This window comes from Chlorocebus sabaeus, chromosome 17, assembly GCF_047675955.1.
Source record: "Chlorocebus sabaeus isolate Y175 chromosome 17, mChlSab1.0.hap1, whole genome shotgun sequence".
In the NCBI taxonomy this organism is placed as follows: Eukaryota; Metazoa; Chordata; class Mammalia; order Primates; family Cercopithecidae; genus Chlorocebus; species Chlorocebus sabaeus.
Window position 1 is genome coordinate 32,402,472 of NC_132920.1, and position 22,242 is coordinate 32,424,713.

The 22,242-nt window shown below is 36.8% G+C and overlaps 1 protein-coding gene across 1 annotated transcript in view; it reads right to left on the bottom strand.

Moving 5' to 3' along the window:
- Window positions 1–1,668: 1,668 nt before the first annotated feature.
- TSBP1 (testis expressed basic protein 1) overlaps window positions 1,669–22,242 on the bottom strand; it is a 61,037-nt gene continuing 40,463 nt past the window's right edge. The window contains exons 13-16 of the mRNA XM_073006210.1: window positions 11,657–11,677; window positions 9,771–9,791; window positions 9,016–9,030; window positions 1,669–2,804 (exon numbers count right to left, since the gene is read on the bottom strand). Of these exons, the coding sequence (XP_072862311.1) occupies window positions 1,750–2,804; window positions 9,016–9,030; window positions 9,771–9,791; window positions 11,657–11,677 (1,112 nt within the window). The 3' untranslated portion in view covers window positions 1,669–1,749. The remainder of the gene's footprint in view (window positions 2,805–9,015; window positions 9,031–9,770; window positions 9,792–11,656; window positions 11,678–22,242) is intronic.

The following is a 22,242-nucleotide window of genomic DNA, read 5'->3' on the forward strand; positions in this document are numbered from 1 at the left end:
CTTCCCAGGGGAATTCTGCAACTTCCTGCTCACTTGAGTCTCTCCTGAAGGCATTTAGTTTATCCACATCCCATGATTGAGCTGAATGTAATATTCAGGGTGTGGGCTAACCAGCACAGAATCGAACAGTATAACAGTAAAATTTCTAAAAATGATTATTTTAAAATAGACTAAAATAAATTAACTCTTTTGGATGTTTGAAAGGCACATCCCACAGCTACTTACTTGTATCTCTATATTCTTCCTGCTTACCTTCCTTCTCCTAGCTACCTTCTTTGGAAAGTGCTCTTGAGAAGTTCATTAGTCATCTCCAAATACCAACTGCAGTGTTCTTTCAGGCCTTATTTTCCTTGAAGTTTCAGCTATCCTTTAATCACTCATTTTTTCTCAAAACTCTAATCTTCCTTAATTATTGGAACATTCCACTATACAGGTTTTCCTTATATCTTCCTATCCCTTAGTTAAATTTCTTCAATATGTTACATATAACAAACTCAGTCCTTGGACTTCTGCTTTTGTTAGTCCTGTACTTTCTCTTTTGAAGAACTCACTCTTATTGCTTCAGTTGTTACCTGTACTCATCTAATTCCAGATATCTCCTGAATGACAAACGTTATTGCTTTTCCCCTTAAAACAACAATTTGTTATTCCCTCCCTGTCCCCCAAACTATTTCCTAGTTTGTTTGTTACCTAGTTTCAAAAGTTTGAAACTATTGGTTTTTTTTTTTGTTTTGTTTTTTTGTTTTTTTTTTTTTTTACTTTTCCTTACTCCTATGCAGTCATCATGAAGTAGTGATTCTTTGAATTTTCTTCTATTTATTCTCTTTCCATTACTTACTCCAAGTACTTCTTAATTAGATTTACTACCTGTAATGTTTCTTTTTTTAATCTTATTTTTCACAATCACAAGAGTAACTATTTTTAAAATGATACAACCTTATTCATTTCACTCTGTGTCTCAAACATTGTGGAATGCTTCCAGCTGCCTGAAGAGGAAAATATAAATTCCTGGCTTGTTTTTCAAATCTATTTATATTCTCCTTTTCAAACTGCCATAACAGCAAAATTGCCTACTGCACCTGGAGCATGGCATGACAGCCTTTAACCCTTTGACTTTCTTTTACTTGTAATTCACTCAGCATATCAACATCTTATCCATCTGCTGTGACATATCATATACCACTACTCCCTTCCCCATGAAGTTATCACCTCTACTTTCTCATCCCACGATGGATTATGCTGTCCATCTAAACTATTTTTTGTAACTTAGATTTTACTTAAAAAATTGCCATGTATACATATATCACTATATATATTGTAAGCTACTTGACTGCAGGAGCTCTGACTTGTGTTTTTCTGTACACCCCTTATTGCTAGACCAGCGCCTTGCAAACATTAGGCCTGCCATGAGGAGTTACTGGTTGATTGGTTGGAGAGGTTATCATAGACATACTTGTCAAAGGATATTACCATATATTTCTTTAATTAAAATGTTTTACTTCAGAAAGTATCCAATCTTTCTTGACGGAATCATATACATATTAACTTATAAAACAAATATTTGGAAACTGAGGTTTGTGACTGAGAGATTAAAAAGGGTGACACTCCTGAAGAGCAGAATCTGGGATATGAAGATGAAAGGGATTTTATAATTATTATCCTTTTAGGCAATGGCTGGGATGTGTTTTGTATCTGGAGGATGGGAATCATAATAATCACTTGTCTTATGGGCCTTTAAAAAACATATCCTTACTCTTCCACTTTTTTGTTGTACTTCTTTCCTTTACTTGCCTTTGCCCTTTTTGAGCCTTTTGGTTTTTCACCACTGATTTCTGATTCTCGCTTTCCTTTAACTTTGTCCTTTCCTTTGCCACCTTTTGTGTTTTTATCACCTTTTTCTTCTTTACCTGGATCTTTCCCTGCATCTCTCTCCTTTTCTTTATCATTATTTCCTTTATCCTCAGAACTCTCCTTCTTTTCTTGGGCTTCCTGTCCTTTTAGTATGCCTGACTCACTCTTCTTTAGTTGGGATTCCGGTGTTTCTGGTACGCTCACTTCAGTGTTCTTTACTTGGGATTCTGGTCCTTTCAGTACACCTGCCTCACTCTTCTTTTCTTGGACCTCCTGTTCCTTTGGCACATCTGCCTTACTGTTCTCTATTTGGCCTTCTTGTCCTTTTGGTACCTTCAACTCACTCTTCTCTACCTGGGCTTCCTGTCCTTTCAGTACAGCTGACTCACTCTTCTTTACCTGGACTTCTTGTCCCTTTGGGACACCCGACTCACTCTTCTTTACTTGGGATTCCTGTCTTCTTGGCACGCCCATCTCACTCTTCTCTACCTGGGCTTCCTGTCCTTTCAGTACAACCAGCCCACCCTTAGTTACCTGGGACTCCTGTCCTCTTGGTACACCTGACTCACTCTTCTTTACTTGGGACTCCTGTCCTCTTGGTACACCTGACAGACTCTTCTTTATTTGGGCTCCCTGTCCTTTTGGTACACTCATCTCACTGATTTTTAGTTGGGTTTCCTGTCTTTTTGGTATTCCAGCGTCACTGTCTATCTTGACCTCCATTCTTATCTTGTCTTTCTCTAAATCAGTGCCTTTTCCTTCTCTTTCTGGCTCCTTTATGTGTGTTGACTTCAAGGATTCAACAGAATTTGTAAATATGATATCATTCTTTAGTGCTTCCTTGTTTTCTTCTCGGCTATTCTGAGACCTTGCAGTGCCTCCACTTTTTAGAATCTGGATTTTGGAACAAGATTTTTTTGCAAGTTCTTCATCCATGTAACCTGTTAATATAACTGAGCATACAACAAAAGGGCATGATTTAGATAGCAAGTATTTTCTCTTTATTTCTATTTTTTTCCCCTTGATACTGGTTCCTTTTTTTGTCTTAAAACTGACAAACTGAAATTTTTCTGAATCTCAAGTTAGCTAAAACGATGGCTCTCTATACGTAAAATAATAAAAGTATCGATACAATTCTGGATGATTTTCTTTTCTTTTTTTTTTGAGACGGAGTCTTGCTCCATTGCCCAGGCGGGAGTGCAGTGTCCGGATCCCAGCTCACTGCAAGCTCCTCCTCCCGGGTTCACACCATTCTCCTGCCTCAGCCTCCCCAGTAGCTGGGACTACAGGCGCCCGCCACCACACCTGGCTAATTTTTTTTTTTTTCTATTTTTAGTAGAGACCGGGTTTCACCATGTTTGCCAGGATGGTCTCAATTTCCTGACCTCATGATCTGCCCACCTTGGCCTCCCAAAGTGCTGGTATTACAGGTGTGAGCCACTGCGCCCAGTCAAATTCTGGACTATTTTCAATAATTTGGAAGACTAATGAGAGAAAAGGAAATGTATTGTAAATGAACTGACATTTGTTCAGTGGATTATGGCTAATGAATAATGCTTAGTGGCTAACAGAGGATGTATTCTGAAAAGAAATAGAATTTATTTAAGGAAAAATTGTGGGAGGAAGCAATAATTATAATTTCTCAAGATAGAAAAAGGAAACTCAAATATGCTTTCCATATTGAATAAAAGCATATCTTATTATGCAGTACTAGCTGATAATTACTAAGTGCTTATCACACACCAAGTACTCACTGTTCTAAGCACTTTATGTATTAAATCATTTGATACTTACAACAACCAGGTAGGGTATTATTAACCTCATTTTACAGATGAAGAAACTGAGACACAGAATGCTTAAAGGAATGTGAATAAGGTTATGTAATCAGTAGGTGGTGAAGCTGGGATTTGAACCTGAGTGGTCAGACTCCAGAGTTCGGTTTTGGTCATTACCATAGACTGCTTCTTGCAATATCTGCAAACTCTGCAAAAATTTCAGGTCCTTTGATTGTGTTCGGGTAAATTAGCTGTTATGTCTCAATTCCTGTGTGATTTAACAAACTTGAATTTATTAGCTTCTGCTAGGTATTTTTTATTTGCTTTTTTTTTTTTTTTTAAAGTAAAATGGTTCCTTAAATTAGATAAAATAAATATCTGAGCCACCAAGGAGTTGTGTGAGTTCTTGCCATGGAGCAGAGGCATGTCTTGTTTTGAGGAAATGTAATATTTAATATTTAGTATGGTAGAAATAATACTTATTATAAAAGCTGAATCAGAAGACTTGGGCTGGGAGCGGTGGCTCACACCTGTAATCCCAGTACCTCGGAAGGCCAAAGTGGGCGGATCACTTGAGGTCAGGAGTGTTGGAGACTGGCCAGGCCAACATGGTGAAACCCTATCTCTACTAAAAATACAAAAATTAGCCAGGCATGGTGGCGCACACCTGTAACCCCAGCTACTCGGGAGGCTGAGGCAGGAGAATCACTTGAACCCGGAAGGCGCAGATTGCAGTGAGCTGGGATTGCACCACTGCACTCCAGTCTTGGTGACAGAGCGAGACTTCATCTCAAAAAGAAAAAAAAAAAGAAAAGAAAAGAAAAGAAGAAGACCTAGGTTTACTATTTCTGCTATCTGGGTTTAATGGGTTTATTAAGGTAAATCGGTTAATCCTCAAAGACTCACTGTTTTTATATTTAGTTTGATCTGCTCACTTTGTAGAGTTTTTAAATATTATAGACAAATGTTAAAGGAACATAGCCTTTGGAGACAGACTGGTTCAAATCCTGCCTCCCACACCTGCCTAGCTGGGTGACCTTTGGCAAACTTTACTTTCTGTCTGTAAAATGGGGGCAATAGTAGTAGCTATCTCAAAGAGGTGTTATGAGATTAAATAATGTTATCTAAATAAAAGCACTCAGTACAGTGCATGGGACATAATAAGCAGTCAATAAATATTGGCCATTACTACTTCCCAATGAGATAGTACAGGAAAAAACTCTCTAATTCAATCAAGACAAGGCATTCTTAGTTTCCAACAAATAATTTACAGGAGTGGTTGATTGTATTACAGGAAAATTTCTTTTTTTTCTTTCTTTTTTTGTTTTGAGACGGAGTTTCGCTCTTATTACCCACACTGGAGTGCAATGGCACGATCTTGGCTCACCACAACCTCCGCCTCCTGAATTCAAGCGATTCTCCTGCCTCAGCCTCCCCAGTAGCTGGGATTACAGGCATGCGCCACCACACCCGGCTAATTTTGTATTTTTAGTAGAGATGGGGTTTCTTCATGTTGGGCAGGCTGGTCTTGAACTCCTGACCTCAGGTGATCCACCTGCCTTGGCCTCCCAAAGTGCTGGGATTACAGGCGTGAGCCACCACCCCCGGCCAATTACAGGAAAATTTTCTTGCTTAAAAATGAATTATGGAACTTTTTCGTTTTTTACATTTAGGGTTTGACATTTGAAAAATTGGCATACACATAACTTCAGAATTTTATCAATTATAAAAATGAGGCACATCTGTATTAGGTAAGAAACTATAAATCAAAAGGGTTGTAGTAGTTCAGTGTTTTATTATTTTCAGCTGTTGACATCTAAATAAAAATAACATTAGGAAAATTGCTGTAATGTTTTCTGAACCTTTTTGTATATTTCCCCCCTTACAGTCCTTCATTAAGATATGGTACTGACATTTTATTCTAGACAATCAATTTTCAATTTCCTAATGAAAATCAGTGGTAATATATTTCAAGCATTGCTAAACTGAGAAAAAGAGTTCAGAATATTTTGATCTTCGACAGCGCTACCAGTGGACACTGTTTTGTTTTGTTTAGGGGTATGCTGGTGTGGAATGGTAAGATCATGCTTTTCCACTGAAGCTTCTAACCTTAAGAATTTCATGGAATGTAATCCTCACATAAGCTGATTTTTCTTAAGTTTTGAATATTTTTAGTTTTAGTATCTCTTGGGGGTGATTATTTGCTATTGTGTGTAATACTTCATGACTCATTTTAACCTAAATTTACCTTCTAAATTATATAGGTTTTGTAAACCAAAATTAAGTATTATAGGATTCACTGAAGCACCCAGTGTTTATTCTAGCTACACGTTTCCTAATTTCACAGAATTAAAAAAAATTATTCTTTTTCCCACTACACTGAAAAATACCTCTAGTTACTTCTAATAGAATCTTCATACCCTTATTTTAATATATTTGCTGTCATCTTTTAAATCTTGTATTTAATTAACATAGATTAGATTTACAGGATTTATTTTTGAGGAATCCAGCTATCCCATAAAGTGAGGTTCACTTTTATTTCAAGTTTGCATTGCAAAAGTAAGCCACAAATCATTATTCCACCACATTCTAAGTTCTTTTCTTCCTTCTCCCAGATTTCAAGATAGTTCATACATGTTTTCCTTCCCTTGGACCTCATAATCATCCTACACTTACAGTGTAAATCTTCATGATATAAAGACTTGGAAGCCCTGGCTGCAAGTACATTTATTGCAGGCAGTAGCCCATACTACAAAATTTTAATACAATCAAAAGATTTAAGCAAGACTTTGGGGATCATCATAATACATTCAACCTGATTAAAAAGTAATTATTACAATTTTTAAATTGGATTAATTTTTGTTAAAGCTAAAAAATATCATGAAATAGCTATCACATTAACAATTCTATCTAAATGATACTTAATGTAGAAAATAGAATGTGGGCTTTATTAGGAAACTGATCTTAGGTTCTTAATCCAGTGGTTGGCAGGGAAAGCATAATTGGATCTAGACCGTAAAAGATCTCTTCAGTATCAGAGGGATGAATCATTATAGTTCTCAGGCTATGAATTACATTTTAAAATATCATATACTTATTAGTTGAATGAGGAAGTGAGAAATAAGAGACTCAGTTTGCTGGGATGATGATGTTTGTTGGTTTAATCTGTCTTAAACCTTTCTTTGAACACTGAATTAAACCTTAACCTCTTTTTTCTAAAAATATCAATTGGGACCAGATGCAGTGGCTCACACCTGTAATCCCAGCACTTTGGGAGGCTGAAATGGGAGGATCACTTGAGGCCAGGAGTTCGAGGCCAGCCTGGGCAACATAGTGAGACCCCCATCTCTATTTTTAAAAAGAAATAGAAAAAAAAATCAATTGGGAAGAATGTGTTTGAAAGATTATATCGATAAGAATATATCTTTTACAAAAAATTTTTAAAAAAGATTAAATGGATTTTTCTCTGGCAACTTAAAAAATTAGTATTCATTAAAAATTTATTACCTCTGGGAAGAGACTTGGCCTGTGATCCCTTCTCAGAGCCCTTGTATTAGTCAGGGTTCTTCTGAGTCAAGTTGACATATAACATCAATCGTCAGAGCCCACCTTTTCCTTTTTTTTTTTTTCTTTTTTTTGGTAAAAGAAACTCACAAGATCACAGTCCTATCACTTTTTCTATGTGAGGAGAGCATTTGAGGGATGTTGACACATTATGATTATTCTGAATGCCTACTGTTTCTTGTACCATGAATCAAAAGAAATTAATTTCCCTGGCTGGGCACGGTGGCTTGCGCCTGTAATCCCAGCACTTTGGGAGGCTGAGGCGGGTGGATCACCTGAGGTCAGGAGTTCGAGACCAGCCTGACCAACACGGTGAAACCCTGTCTCTATTAAAAATACAAAATTAGCCAGGCATAGTGGCACACGCCTGTAAACCCAGCTACTTGGGAGACTGAGGCAGTGGAATCACTTGAACCCATGAGGCGGAGGTTGCAGTGAGCCAAGATCGCGCCATTGCACTCCAGCTTGGGCGACAAGAATGAAATTTGTAAAAAAAAAAAAAAAAAAAAGACATTAATTGCCCCTTTCAACTTCACCTCTCTGCCTTCCTCTCCCTCCAAACCCACTCTCTTTCTAGTGTGAACTGAGAAAGAATGAGGCTTAAACATGATTAAATATAAGGACGTATTTTGTGTTCGTGTCAGTGTTTGGAATGTTTGAAATGCTTGAAACGTGTCTCACTAGGTTTAAGTCTTATTTGCTTCTTTTGATCATATATTTACAGAATTAAAAGTTATTATTCTGCTTTGTTTTGTATGGTTTCCTTGCTTGAAGAGCTGAGCCATATATTAAGTAATCCCAATAGAGAGAAATCTGAATCCAGAAAACAGTTAAAAAAGTCAAACATTGATTTAAATGTGGTCTTCTATTTTTAAAAGGATCCTTTTGTGTACATTTAATTATCCAGCTTTTCTGTAGATGTATATTTGTATTTACAAACATTCCGTCAAGTTTCATGACTAATCACAAAAAATGCATTTATGATTCAGTGTAGGAGGCAATGTGTTAATATGGGAAGGGTGTATATTTTGGAGATAGGACATCCTGGGTTTAAATCCTGACACCAATGTTTACCAAGTCTTTAACCTTGGGTAAATATCTGAGTTAGTTTTCTAATCTGTAAAATGGGGAATAATAATAGCTACCAGGCAGGGATATGGTAAGAATAAGAGATGCTACTTTTGTAAGTGCCTAGCACAGTGTACAATACATAGTCAATACTCAATACCTACTGTCTTTCAAAGGTAAAGTTATTTAGAAGGCAACAGAAAGTAGATGGGATTTTGTTTTTAACTAGTTTTTTTTTCCCCCTATTAATATGATTCAGAGGGACTTCACCTATAACTAAAAAAGAGTTCAAAATTCCCAGCAAAGAACTAATGGAATTCAGAAACCAATCTTCCTTTCATTATGTTTTGCTGAGAATCAGGGAGGAGATTCTTTTTCAGAGCCTAGAAGACGGCCAGAGATTGTGGCACCCTTTCATATGAACTTCACCTCTTCTACAGCAATCTCTTAAAAAGTAGTTCTTTAAAAACTTGGGGCCTGGCATAGTTGCTCACACCTGCAATCCCAGCACTTTGGGAGGCCGAGGCAGGAGGATCACTTGAGCCCAGGAGTTCAAGATCAACCTGGGCAACATAGAGAGATCCTGTCTCAAAAAGAAATGGGGAGAGAAAAACCTTGGAAGTTTCTGGAAGATAGGAACATTCAAATTAGCCTTAGAAGCACAGGTCTCTATTTTGGGAGTAGAAACAGATAGGTCACAAAAGAATTATAATAAGCAATGTAAAGTATCAGAGTTGAGAAGAGATATGGAACTTACCCACAGGAGTCAGTGCTAAAAACAAAACACAAAAGAAAGATCAGTGGGGATTTCTAACTCAAGAAGAACCCACCTTCCAATAGTATCCTTCCTAGGTGAATTTAGAAACAGGACTTGGAGGGAGCATAAAACTCTCTGTTCCATCCTCAGGAGTGTTGCTGGCCAATGCTCCACATCCCACTCCACACAGAGGATTGTCTTTAGGATACCATTTAGTTAATACAGGGATTTGAAATCTTGGGTAGGTAATATCAATTCTACTGAAATTTAAACTATTGCATTTCCTTCCTTTCTTTGTTCTTTCATAAGTCTTTCACATGTCTTCTGCAAAACATTTTTTTGCTCACTGTTCTGGTCAGTTTGAAAAATGTGTATTGGTCAATTACCAAAATCACCTCTCATCCTGACACATACTCTTTTTGTCAATCTTAGAGGATTTTATTTTTTATTAAAAATTATTTGTTGCCAGATTATAGCACAGAGGAACTGGGCTCTGTTGTGATAGATTAGCTGGGAATATATACTACCAAAATCTTTGGTAGTAAATAACTAGAATCAAACACAAGGCCATTATACTTTGTTACAAAAGGAAAATAGATGAGAAGAATTAAAACTGAAATATGAAGAAATCACTCATTGAAGAAATTTTGACTGCTCTAAGGTAGAAGAATTTGTAATACAAGAGCATTTGGGAAAAAGAATGTACAGGTCCTAGGCACAGAAATAGGTAAGGCAAGGAAATGATCCAAACTTACTGATTTTTCCAGAACTGTCCACTGAAAGAGACAAAGGCAAACACATCAGTAGGTACTGGGCTTTCCTGTCTTCCCAGTCCCTAAGCTTCTGCATTGAGTGGGTTCATCTGTGTCATTAACAACTAAATTTCATTTATTTAAATGTGAAGAAACTTCATTTCCCCTCCCCCTTCTCTTTGCCTAGTGTAGTTTACAAAGACCTTGTGATAAGCTACTTTAAATCACCTTTACTTATCATTGACCATTAGCAATTTTGTCTAGAATGTCAAGATTACAATTTATAAAATATAGGACATATAATGGTCTTGCTTAGAAGATGTGTGCTAACATTATTTTTTGACATTGTTTGATACGAGTTTTTTTTTAAATATATTTTTTTGAGACAGGGTCTCAGTCTTCCAGGCTACAGTGCAATGGCACGAACATGGCTCACTGCAGCTTCCACTTCCAGGACTCAAGCGATCCTCCAGTTTCAGCCTCCTGAGTAGCTGGGACTACAGGTGAATGCTACCACACCCAGCTAATTTTTAAATAATTTTTTTGTAGAGACAGAGTTTCACCATGTTGCCCAGGCTGGTCTGGAACCCTGCGCTCAAGTGATCCACCTACCTTGGCTTCCCAAAGTACTGGGATTATAGGTGTAAGCCACCATGCCTGGCCTGGTGTGAAATATTTAAGGTAAAGTTGTTACCAAGTACTGAAATATAGGTATATCTTTTTTGTTGATGTTATTTGATAAACCTACATAGAAAGCACAAAATAGGCTGGCACAGTGGCTCATGCCTGTAATCCCAGCACTTTGGAAGGCTGTGAGGCAAGCAGACGGCTTGAGCCTAGGAGTTCAAGACCAGCCTGGGCAACATAGTGAGACCCCCGTCTCTGCAAAAAAATAGAAAATAATTAGCTGGGTGTGGTGGCATGTGCCTGTAGTCCCAGCTGCTCAGAAAGCTGAGGTGGGAGGATTGCTTAGGAAGTCAAGGCTGCAGTGGGCCATGATCACACCAGGGCACTCTAACCTGGGTGAGTGAAACTCTGTCTTTTAAAAAAAAAGCACAAAATAATAAGAAAGCATGACATTGTAAGAAGCATAATACCAGGATTGTTTACCAGAGATAAATATGTGGAGTTAGGGTATTTAAACCATAGAGTGGGAGTTGGCAAAATATAGCCCATGGAATAAATCTAGTATGTTGGCTATTTTTGCATGTCCTGTGAGGTAAGAATGGATTTTACATATTTAAATAGTTGAAATAATAATAATAATAATAATAATATTTTGTGGCACATGAAAATTGTATGAAATCAAATCTCAGTGTCTAAAATAGTATTTTATTGGGACATATCCATGCTCATTCTTTTATATATTGTCTATGACTGTTTTTGTGCTACAACAGCAGAGTTGAGTAGTTGTGACAGAGACTTTATGGCTTATAAAATTTAAAATATTTGGCTGGGCATGGTGGCTTATGCCTATAATCCCAGCACTTTAGGAGGCTAAGGCAGGAGGATTGTTTGAGGCCAGGACTTTGAGACCAGCCTAGGCAACACAGCAAGACTCAGTTTCTACAAAAAGTAAAAAAAAGTTAGCCAAGCATGGTGGTACACATCTGTAGTCCCAGCTACTCAGGAGGCTGAGGCAGGACAATTGCTTGAGCCCAGGAGAGGAGGTTGTAGTGAGCTATGATCACACTACCGCACTCCAGGGTAGGTGACAGAGCAAGACCCTGTCTCAAAACAAAACAAAGTCAAAAACAACAAACAAACCAAAAAACCACAAAAACCCAACAAACAAAAACAAACACAAAACATTAAAAATATTTATAGAAAAGATTTGCTCACCCCAGCCCTACAAGAAACTAATGTATTAAAAATACATTAGAACTTACTAGTGTGAACTTGAGGTATTCCTGAAAATCAAAACAAGAAAATAGGTTAATGGTAACATTTTTGAACAGAAATACGGTTCTTTCCCACTCCCAATTTCCTAGTTCTTTTTTCTAGAGTACCATAATGACTTCTAGCAGAATACAATGAAATATGATGAGACAACAGATCCCTTAGTGTGTTATAAGAACCTGACACTTTTTACCACCTTTATGACTCTCACTGTGGTCCAACTTATTGTTGTCTCTCTAATTGAGCTCTCTGCTTTCACCCTTGCCTCCCAGTCAATTCCTAGTAGAGCAGTTAGCGGGACCCTTTTAAAGTGTCAGCAAGACTCTGGCTTAAGATCCACCAATGGTTCCCCATCTTGATTTAACAAAAGTCAAAATCACAACACTGGCTTTCAAAGGTGGCCCTGGAAGATCTGTCCCTCCAAATCTCTCTTATAGCTTCTTTTATGTCACTTTTCATTCTGTTCCAGCTATATGGTTCTTGCTTTCTTGCTTTTCCTCAAATAGTCTGGAAATGTTCCTACCCTAGGGTGGTTTACTTGTTGTCTTCTCTGATTGAAATAGTCCCCCCTCAGATATTGCCTGGCTAATTCTCTCACCTATTTCATGTTCCATCTAGTAGTTCTAGCAATTGCTGAGAATGAGGCATTAAACTTTCCAACTGTAGTTGTGGGGTTTTCTGTTTCTCTTCAGTTCTAGTAGGTGTTTTTTTTTCCAGTGTGTTTCGAAGCACTGTTGTTTGGTGCATACATATATGGGATTTCTATGTCTTCTTGATGCATTGATATTTTTATCATGATATAATGTCCCTCTTTCATCCCTGGTAAATTTCTTTGCATTCAGGTCCACTTTACCTGATATTAATGTAGCCACTTCTGCCATTTTTCTTTGAAAAAATTAATGTTTCATGGCATTTATTTTTCACTTTTTTTTAACTTTTATTGTTAAATTTGAAGTGACTTTCTTGTAGATAGGATATAGTTAGGTCATGTTTTTAATGTACTTTGGTAATCTTTTAAAAAAATTGGTGTATTTAGACCTACACAAAATAAATTCATGTGATTTGCCTGATTGTTATGAGAGGCAAGTCCCAATTCTTTCAAGGAGGGGAAGTCAGAAAAGGCTTAATCTCTGCAGCAGTAGTGGTCCAAGTTTAGATATAATAAACTTTATGGAGGAAAAGACGAAGATCAATCTTTCCTTTTTATCTTGAATTCTATTTTAGTGTTTTCTTTGTTTGCATTTTGCAGTCTATCCCTTCTTTGGCTCCCATTTGCTACATCTTCTCATTTTTATTATTTCTACCTTTTATCTTTTGGAGTTTTGTGACCCCTGTGACTTCAGATTGTGATATAAACTTCATAGTGTATTTTCCCGTGGACTTCCCAGCATATTTTGCCAGCATGATTTCTTCTTGCTTCTCTTTTGCAACTTAACTCTTTAACCAGAAGAACAACTTGTTTTTGGTCCTTTCTATGTGGTTTCTTGTTTCTGTGGGCCTTTTATTTATTTAAAAGACAGAAAGACAGAAAGAAAGGAAGAAGAAAGAACGAGTGAATGAACAAAAGAAAGAAAGACCTAAACTAAACCAAAATAGAAACCAGAAACAAAAAAGTGTCAGTACAAATAAAGGAATCGAGATGCTACCAAAGACCAGAGGAAACTGAGAAAGACAGTAGGAGCTTACTGGTTGCTATTGGACCATTTGCTAAAAATAAAATATACTTTTAAAAAAATTACGTACTGAGTTCCTATTGAAAATCCACTTGGAACACCAGAAAATAGACCTTTGGGAAACATTAAATCTTCTACGAATATGCTCTCTCTTATTAAGTCAATTTTAACTCCACTTTAATAACTTAAATATCCAGGCCATTTTGAATGGCCCGTATGATGGGTTATATGAGTGAAGGCCACTTTTTCCTAATGAAATAAAATATTTTTTTAAACATTCTTAATCTAGGTCACATTCTTTCAGGAGACTGGTTAATAGTTAAAGGTTACTAATTTACGTTATCTCTTCATCGTCTTTTTTTTTTATATATATTTTCTCTTCCTTTCACATCTCTACCATTATACCAGCTCTCACTGTATTTTTTTTTATAGTACAGAAAGTTTATTTGTAATTATGTTTTAAAATGTTTGTAATGATAATTTTTCTGTATTTTTTCTTTCTGATAATCTCAAATTTAATCAGAATTTTAAAGCTGGCTTGGGAAATAACATATGTTAGAAGAAACCCTTCAGATATTTTAGGATACTGAAGAGCAGTAGAATTAAGAGAAAAGGAATTTATATGTTAGGCTTACATCTTGCTACGACTGAATGTTTATGTCCCTCTCAAATCCGTATGGTGAAGCCCTAATCTCTAATGTGATGGCATTTGAGGTGGCGCTTTTGGGAGGTAATTAGGTTATGAAGGTAGCGTCCTCATGATTGGGAGTAGCGCCCTTATAAGAAGAGACATGAGAGAGGTTGTTTCTGACATGTGAGGACACAAGGCAGCTGTCTGTAGGCCAGGAAAACCTCCCTCACCAGGAACAAAATCAGCTAGCACTTTGATCTTAGAATTCCCAGCCTCTAGACAGCGAGAAATAAATGTTTGTTGTTTATCAGTTTATTGTATTCTGTTATAGCAGCCTGAACGGACTAAGACACACCCTTTGCTAAAATACCAACAAAAAATAATGTGATTTTCTTTGGACATGGAGACAAAGGTTCTTACTAGCACATTTCCCAGAGGTATTAGAATAGGGCGAGCAAGGATGTTATAATGACAAACAAGAAATCCTAAGAGCTTACATTTTCCGATCCTCTTCTATAGTCCTACATCTTTCATGGTGAATATCTTTAGAGTGCAAAAAATGTAGCTGAGTTTAGCACCTTTTCTTTTTCTTTTCAGTTTTTATGAGAATTTAAAACTCTTCAAGAGTTAGTAATACTTATTTTAAGTTTTGCCTCTTTTACTTTTTTTCCTATTTCAGTCTCTAGTCTCAAAATATCTGTTCTATTCTTCACGGTTCATTATATTCTTCTTCTAGATTTCCATTACTAAGTTTACTTATTCCTTGCCTTACTGTGGCAGGGCAGGTCTCACTAACACAGGCCTCCATAACAACAGTTTCAGCACTGACTGAGGGGTTAAGTTAAATACTAAAAGCTGATAGAGCCAGGCTGGAATGTAACAAGCCCACCAAGAGTTTGCCTAGGCCTTTCCTGGGCCTTGAAGCATGACAAGATTACGAAGGAATTCTTAACAGGACCCGTTTAGGATTAAAACAAGTTTATTGGGGGATTTGAAGAAAATCCCCAGGCCTCCACAAACAAGTTTATTGGGGGTCTGAAGGAACTCCATAAACCTCCATGATTTAGCAGGAGACAAGATAAGGGTAATCACCCCAGCACCTGGACCCATTTAGATTAAGTAAATTTACTGAAGCTCCAGAGGAAGGTCTTCAGGACTCACTTCTTAGTCATAGATTAGAAGAAGTTAATCACTTATGTCTTTAGACGAATGCACACTTACACGTAGACATATAGCTTAGAAGGTATATCGGCTCTGGAAAACTTTGTAATTTTGAGTTGGTCTGGCAAAAATTTCTAGGCCTTCTCTCTGTACCCAGTTACATAAATAAAAACTATCTTCTTTCCCAGTTCATCTGCATCTCGTTATTGGGCCATGAAGAAAAGCAGCCCGATTCTCCTACCTCAGCCTCCCAAGTAGCTGGGATTACAGGTGTGTGCCATCCAGCTAATTTTTGTATTTTTAGTAGAGACAGGATTTTGCCATGTTGGCCAGGCTGGTCTCAAACTCCTGACCTCAGGTGATCTGCCTGCCTCGGCCTCCCAAAGTGCTGGGTAAATTACAGGCATGAGCCACGGCACCTGGCCAGGTCATATGTTTTTTTTAAAGATCTGTATTGTCAATAAAAACTGGAGGCAAATTGGAACTGAGAAACATTTTTTTCTTTTTTAAGTTGCAGTGCTTGCAAGCAAGTCCTGTCTTCAGAAGAACTGGCTCACTTAATCAGAGACATAGCAGGAGTTTAAAGGGCATAATCTATAAAGTTAGTTAGTTTGCTGATTATTCTCATTGGTGGAAAAATAATTCTCCATCATGATTATATATTGGCAAGGGTCACAACACATTTTTATGACAGTAAAACAGCAAAATAACTAAACATGAACTCTTTTTTTGTTTAAGGGACCTTTACCCATTTCTGCATGTAGGCTGGGACAATTTTAGAACACTGAGATAAAATGCAGAAACAGCAATCATGTAATTTTTGAAACTAACTGTGCGACTAAGGGGGAATTATGTAAACACTAATTATGTTTTGTTAAAGATTTATGGGAGCATTGTGACCTGACCAAGGACAAAGACATTCCCAACCTCCTGTGACTCTTGCTGGCACCCAGATCTCTGTGTTCCTTAGTCATCTCTCGATTCTAACTCCTGCGCATAGTTTCCCCATATCCCGCCTCCCATAGAAACCCTCCAGCCAGCCTGAAAGACATTAGAAGGATGGTACTTTAGAATGCTGGTTCTCCATCTTCTCTGTTTGCTGACTTTCCAATTCAATCTGCTTTTCATCCCAACAACCCTTGTTTCTCATGTCTGACTTTTCAGCCGCAAGCAGTCAAACCTGGGTTTGGTTACTTAGATTTATATGTATCAATATTGTAAAAATCGGCACTAAAATTGTTTCCATTAGGAAGCCAGCAATGTAAAGCATATGAACTTAAGCCTTTATTTTAGGTTCCAGTGCTAAATGGAGCTATTATTAAATTTAAGAACATATAAGCTTGTTGTCTGTCCCTCCCTCCTCCTCTCCCTCCTTCTCTCTCTGCCTTCCTTCTGGTTTTCTTTCCTTCTTTTTTCACCTGCTGCCATTCTCAGTTTATCTCATGATACAAAGTTTTTCTGATTGTCATGAGTAGTGTCAAATGCTCAGGCAAAATGGATGATTTGGCTAGGCTCACAAAGTGTTCATTTTGTAGTATTTGCATTTTCTTAGTGCATTTTCTTAGTGCATTTTCTTATGATTTTGAGGAAATTTTGCTGTCTCCCTACATTTCTGTTTTGTTCCTTGTACTGTTAGTGCCTTTCCTTTTCTTTATTTTTGTTTCAAAAAATCAAAATTGTTTTGTTGATTATTTTTAAATACTTTTAATTTCATTAATTTTTGCCTAATAAAAGTAGGACATTTTTATTATTGTTTCCTACTTTTGAGATTTTTCCTTTTTTTAATAATCTTGAGCTCATGTTTAGTTCATCTATCTTTATTAATGAATATTTTCTATTAAAACCATTTACCCTAATAATTTCTCTCTAAATGATATTTTGGCTATATCCTAAGTGCTTTAAGTAATGATTTTATACTCACTTATTTCTATATATTTGGTAATTTCTCTCACAATTTTGTTTGTAACCTGTGGATTACTTGGATGTATGCTTTTTTGTTTCTAAATATATATATGTTAATATTTTTTGTTATTTATTTCTCTTTTGTTGCCTTGCGCTCAGAAAATGTGATTTCTGTTATGTTGAAGTGTACTTTGAAATTACTTGAGGCTTGCTCTAGTTGAAGGAATTGGTGGTCAAGTTAATAACTTTTCCATCTGTGCTTGCTTGGTGGAATGTTCAGTGTACATTACTAGATAAAGCTTTCTAAAATATGTCAAAGCCTCTCTAGCCTTACTAATTTTTGTCTGTTTTATTTATTTATTTTATGAGAGAAATATTATTGAAATATCTTTCTTTAGTTACAGATATCTTTGTTATTTTGTCAGTTTTTGTTTTATGTATTTAGAAAGCTATGCTATAAGCTCACAGCTTTCAATTATATTTTATCTGATATTTGCACAATTATATCAAGTTTTGTTTTGTTGTTAATTACCTTTTTTTTTTTTTTTTTTGAGACAGAATTTCGCTCTTGTCACTCAGGCTGGAGTGCAATGGTGCAATCTCGGCTCACTGCAACCTCTGCCTCCTAGGTTCAAGTGACTCTTCGGCTTCAGCCTCCCAAGTAGCTGGGATGACAGGCATGTGCCACCACGCCTGGCTAATTTTGTATTTTTAGTAGAGAGGGGTTTCACCATGTTGGCCAGGCTGGTCTTGACCTTCTGACCTCAAGTGATCTACCTGCATTGGTCTCCCAAAGTGCTGGAATTACAGGTGTGAGCCACTGCACCCGGCCAATTGCCTGGTATGTTTTAAAATTCCTTCATTAAATTTTTCTGTGTGTCACCTTATTTTAGGTATATTTCTTAATAGAGTTTAGCTATTTTTCTTATTTTTTTTACAGGAAAATAAAAAAATTAAAAAAGTTTAACTCTTTTAATTACATCTGAGAGTTTCTAGCTTTTAATCTATGAGTTTAATCTACTATTGTGTAATACTGTGTTAAGCGACATATTTAGACTTTTTTGACCCTCATTTAAAAAAAATTTGCATTTGCTTTCTCTTTTTCTTTTTTCTTGCTTTCTTGTGGATTAATATAGTATTCTTTCTTATTTTTATTTTCCCTATGGGTTCAGAAGGTGTATGTCACATTTCTATTATATTAATAGTTGTCTTTTATTTTTGCCCTAAATATTCAAATGTATATATTTAATAAGATGAAAAGTTAATCAGTACATCTGACCTTTTGTCAAATAATCTTAGTTCATAATCATTAGCCTTGTCTCTAAGGTTTTTTTTTTTCTAATGCTTTAGGTCTACTCATTTTAAAGCACACTAATATATTTCTCCTTCACTCTCTCCTTCCCTTTCTTTTCTTCCTGCATTTTTTTTTTTTTTTTTTTTCCAGACAGGGTCTTGCCCCTAGACTGGAGTGCAGTGGCATGATCACGGCTCACTGCCGCTTTGACCTCCCAGGCTCGAGCAATCCTCCCACCTCAGCCTACTGAGTAGCTGGGACTACAGGCATGCACCACCACACTCAGCTGATGTTTGTATTTTTTGTAGAGACAGGATTTCACCATGGTGCCCAGCTTGGTCTCCGACTCCCGTGCTCAAGCAATCCACCTGCCTTGGCCTCCCAAAGTGCAGGGCTTGTAGGCGTGAGCCACTGTGCTCAGCCTCTTTCTGCTTCTTTTGCTTCTCCTTCTCTTCCTTCTCCTTTTCTTCTTTATAGTCAACATTTTAGATTTACTATCAGGTTTTGTTGATTTGTTTTCTTACATATGTTTCTTGGTTCTAACTTCTTTTTGAGTTTTTACTCAAAAGTAATCTCCCTGAAGTATGTCCCTTTGATAATTCTTTCACTGGGGACTTGTATTTAATGAGTTTCTATGCTCTTGAATATATGAAAATGACTTCATTTCATTCTTACTCATAAATGATAATTTGGCTGATTGTTATTATATGGGTTTATAGTAATTTTCGTTTGGTCTTCTGATGATATTGTTCTGTTGAATTATTTAAAATTTTTTTTATTTTTAATTTTTATGGGTACATAGTAGGTGCAAGTAGGTACATGAAATATTTTGGTACACTCATACAGTGTATAATTGTAGTAATCACATCAGGGTTAATTGAATTTCGCCTTAAGCATTTATCATTTCTTTCTTGTGTTACAAACATTGCAATTATATTCTTTTAGTTGTTTTAAAATGTACAATAAATTTCTTTTGACTATAATCACCCTGTTGTGCTATCAAATATTAGATCTTATCCATTCTATCTAACTATTTTTGTATCTATTAACCATTCTCAATTTTCCTCTCTCTTGACTACCCTCCCCAGGCTCTGTTAACCATCATTCTACTCTCTAGCTCCATGAGTTCAGTGTTTTAATTTTTAGTTCCCACAGATGAGTATGGACATGTGAAGTTTGTCTTTCTATGCCTGGCTTATTTCACTTAACATAATGACCTTCATTTCCATCCAGGTTGTTGCAAACGATAGGGTCTCATTCTTGTTTGGATCTCATTCTTGGTCTGTTGTATTCTGGCACATATTATTACTAATGAGATGTCTAGTGTTAACGTGATTTTTTGCAGGTGATCTGCTTCTCTGGTTGTCTTTATGATTTGCTTTTTAATGTCTGTTTGTCAGTTCACTACATTGAGTTTTGGCACATGTAAGTGTGTGTTTGCGTGTGTGTATCTGTCTGTGTGTTTTAAAGTTATCTAATTTCAGCTTTCAGTGGACCATTTTGATCTGAGGACTTATGTCTCTTTTCTTCTGGAATATTATTAATTATTATGTTTAAAAATATTATCTGACATTTATTCTTTTAATTATCTCTTATCAAATTCCTATTACACTTGATCTTATTCTATTTACACCTTTTTTTCATATTTTTAATATCTTCTGTGTACTATTTTGAACTGAGATTTTCAGTATCTTCCATGTACTATTTTCAACTGAGATTTCTTTAGTTCTGTTTTCCAGTTTACTTTTTAAAACTGTGATTAATAATATATTAGTATTTATATATTATCTAACAATTGTTTCAATTTTAATAGCTTTTTTATTTTCAAGATTTCAGCTTGGTTCTTTTTAAAATCTGCCTGTTCTTTCTTCAAACTATCTCTCAAATACATATATATTTTATATATATATATAAAATATATATATATACATTTCTTTCTTTTATCTTTTTAGAAAGGGTAGTATTTCTTTTATCCCCCAATAGGTAAATCACAACTTATCAGAACTCCAGCCATTCATGGCCTTTTCATGCTATACTAGCTGCCATATGCCCTATCAGCTGCCTTACCGTTTAAAATTTTACTATCTCCTTCACCTCCTCCATTTAGGCATTTCTTCCCTCCTATGTTATCAAGGTTACTCATGACGTTCACTTTGCAAAATTCCTTGTCAGTTCTTACTCCACAAATTTATTGCTTAGCTGTTTTTGATACTGTTCATTCTTTCCATATTGAAATACTATCTTCTCTTGAGTGCTGTGAGACTCCCCCTCCTTTGCTGGTTCTCCTTCTGTCTCCCTGCTCACAACTTCTCTATATGCTCAGTGAGATTTTTCTCTTATTCTAAACTTCTAAAACTGATTAATCCTTACCCCTTCATTTTCACATATACTTTTGGTTATCTGATTTAGTCCAATGGTCTTAAATGTTATCTATATGCTGATTACTGTCTAATTTATTTCCCACCCAATCTCTCCCTAAATCTTCAGACTCAAATATTTAATTGCCTTTTAATATGGAGTATATGCTTGGATGGGGAACAGAATGTTTAGTGGGATTTTTCTTGTTACCCCCAAATTGACAAGTAGGGTCACAAAGCTGAGGAAGAAGAGGCTATAACTTCCCATTCCCCTCCTCAGCAAACTGGGGTGAGACAAGCCCTCAGGAGGGATTGCAGCATTGCCAACTCCATAATTGAAAGGGAAAGGATTCCTGAGGCTGTATACTGCAGAGGTGCTGCTCGCCGGCTTTGACAGATGATGGCCAAATTAGCTCTCCTATCTCAAGTGTCACCCTTTTTCCAAGCCAACGTAAGCAAACAACTGTAAAGGGTAGGAGATTTAAGAGTCTTTGGAGTTGTGAGTAGTTAACACAGGAATAATGTTGTAGGGGAGGAAGGAATTGTGCTTTCTTTTTCTGAAGGCAAATGGGAAGCACTTTGAGATTTGCTTACAGTGATTGGGGGTATCTGTGAGAAAGGATGTGTAGCAGCCCATCTCCTGGTGGAACAGTGGATTTGTTGATTTGTTTTGTGCCTATCTGAATAGAAGGAAAATAAAATTGGAGAGAGACAGTAGTGCAGAGTGTCCTTGTTCTGTGACAAGGATGCTTGAGCTTCCTGAGGGTTCATTGAGCAGTGCAAAATACATCCTGGCTTGAGCCTTCTTGCTAGTATGTCACTCAAGTGGGTGGCCTACTTGGTAAGGACATCTCTGCAGTACAGGCTATGAAGTATATTGCTGGAGAGGGAGCTGAGTGGCTCTGGAATAGGCAAGACTAGAGTCAGTACTCCCATATCAGGACTATGTAGTGGAACCTCAGAGCTGGTCGAGTTCTTGTAGGTTCCTCCAGAGAACTCAAATATGTATTCTGCAAGACATTTGGGTGTCTGCTGTAGATGACATCAAAGGACAGTCAGTCTCAGGTTCTCAGAGGAAAGAACCTACAACTAACAGAGGAAGGAGATTGCATGCCCCAAATCCATCCTATCAGCCTCAACAGTGGTAATTATAAGAACAGTGGGAATTACAGCAACAAGGAGAGTGGGCAGGAAGGGGAAGAACGTTGTATTTCTCCTCCCTATTCTGAGTCAGTGTGCCTGAGACTGACCATTAGGAGAGGAGAGGGTTTTAAAGGGGGTGACTTGAGCATTTTAAATAATTTAGCGTAACTAGAAAATTATGGGTTCTAACACATCAGTAAGTGACAGGAAGGAGATATATAGCAGAGAACATGCTTGAAGCCTGCTAAGGTCAGATTATTTAATTAATTAGTCCTAAATGTCCCAGGCATCTAGAACCTAACATATGCGAAGCTGAACTCACAATAGCATGCTATAAATCTGCTCTTCTTCCACGCTACTGAAATCAATAAATAGTCTCATTCGTCAAGTTACTTAGACCCCAAATCTAGGAGTA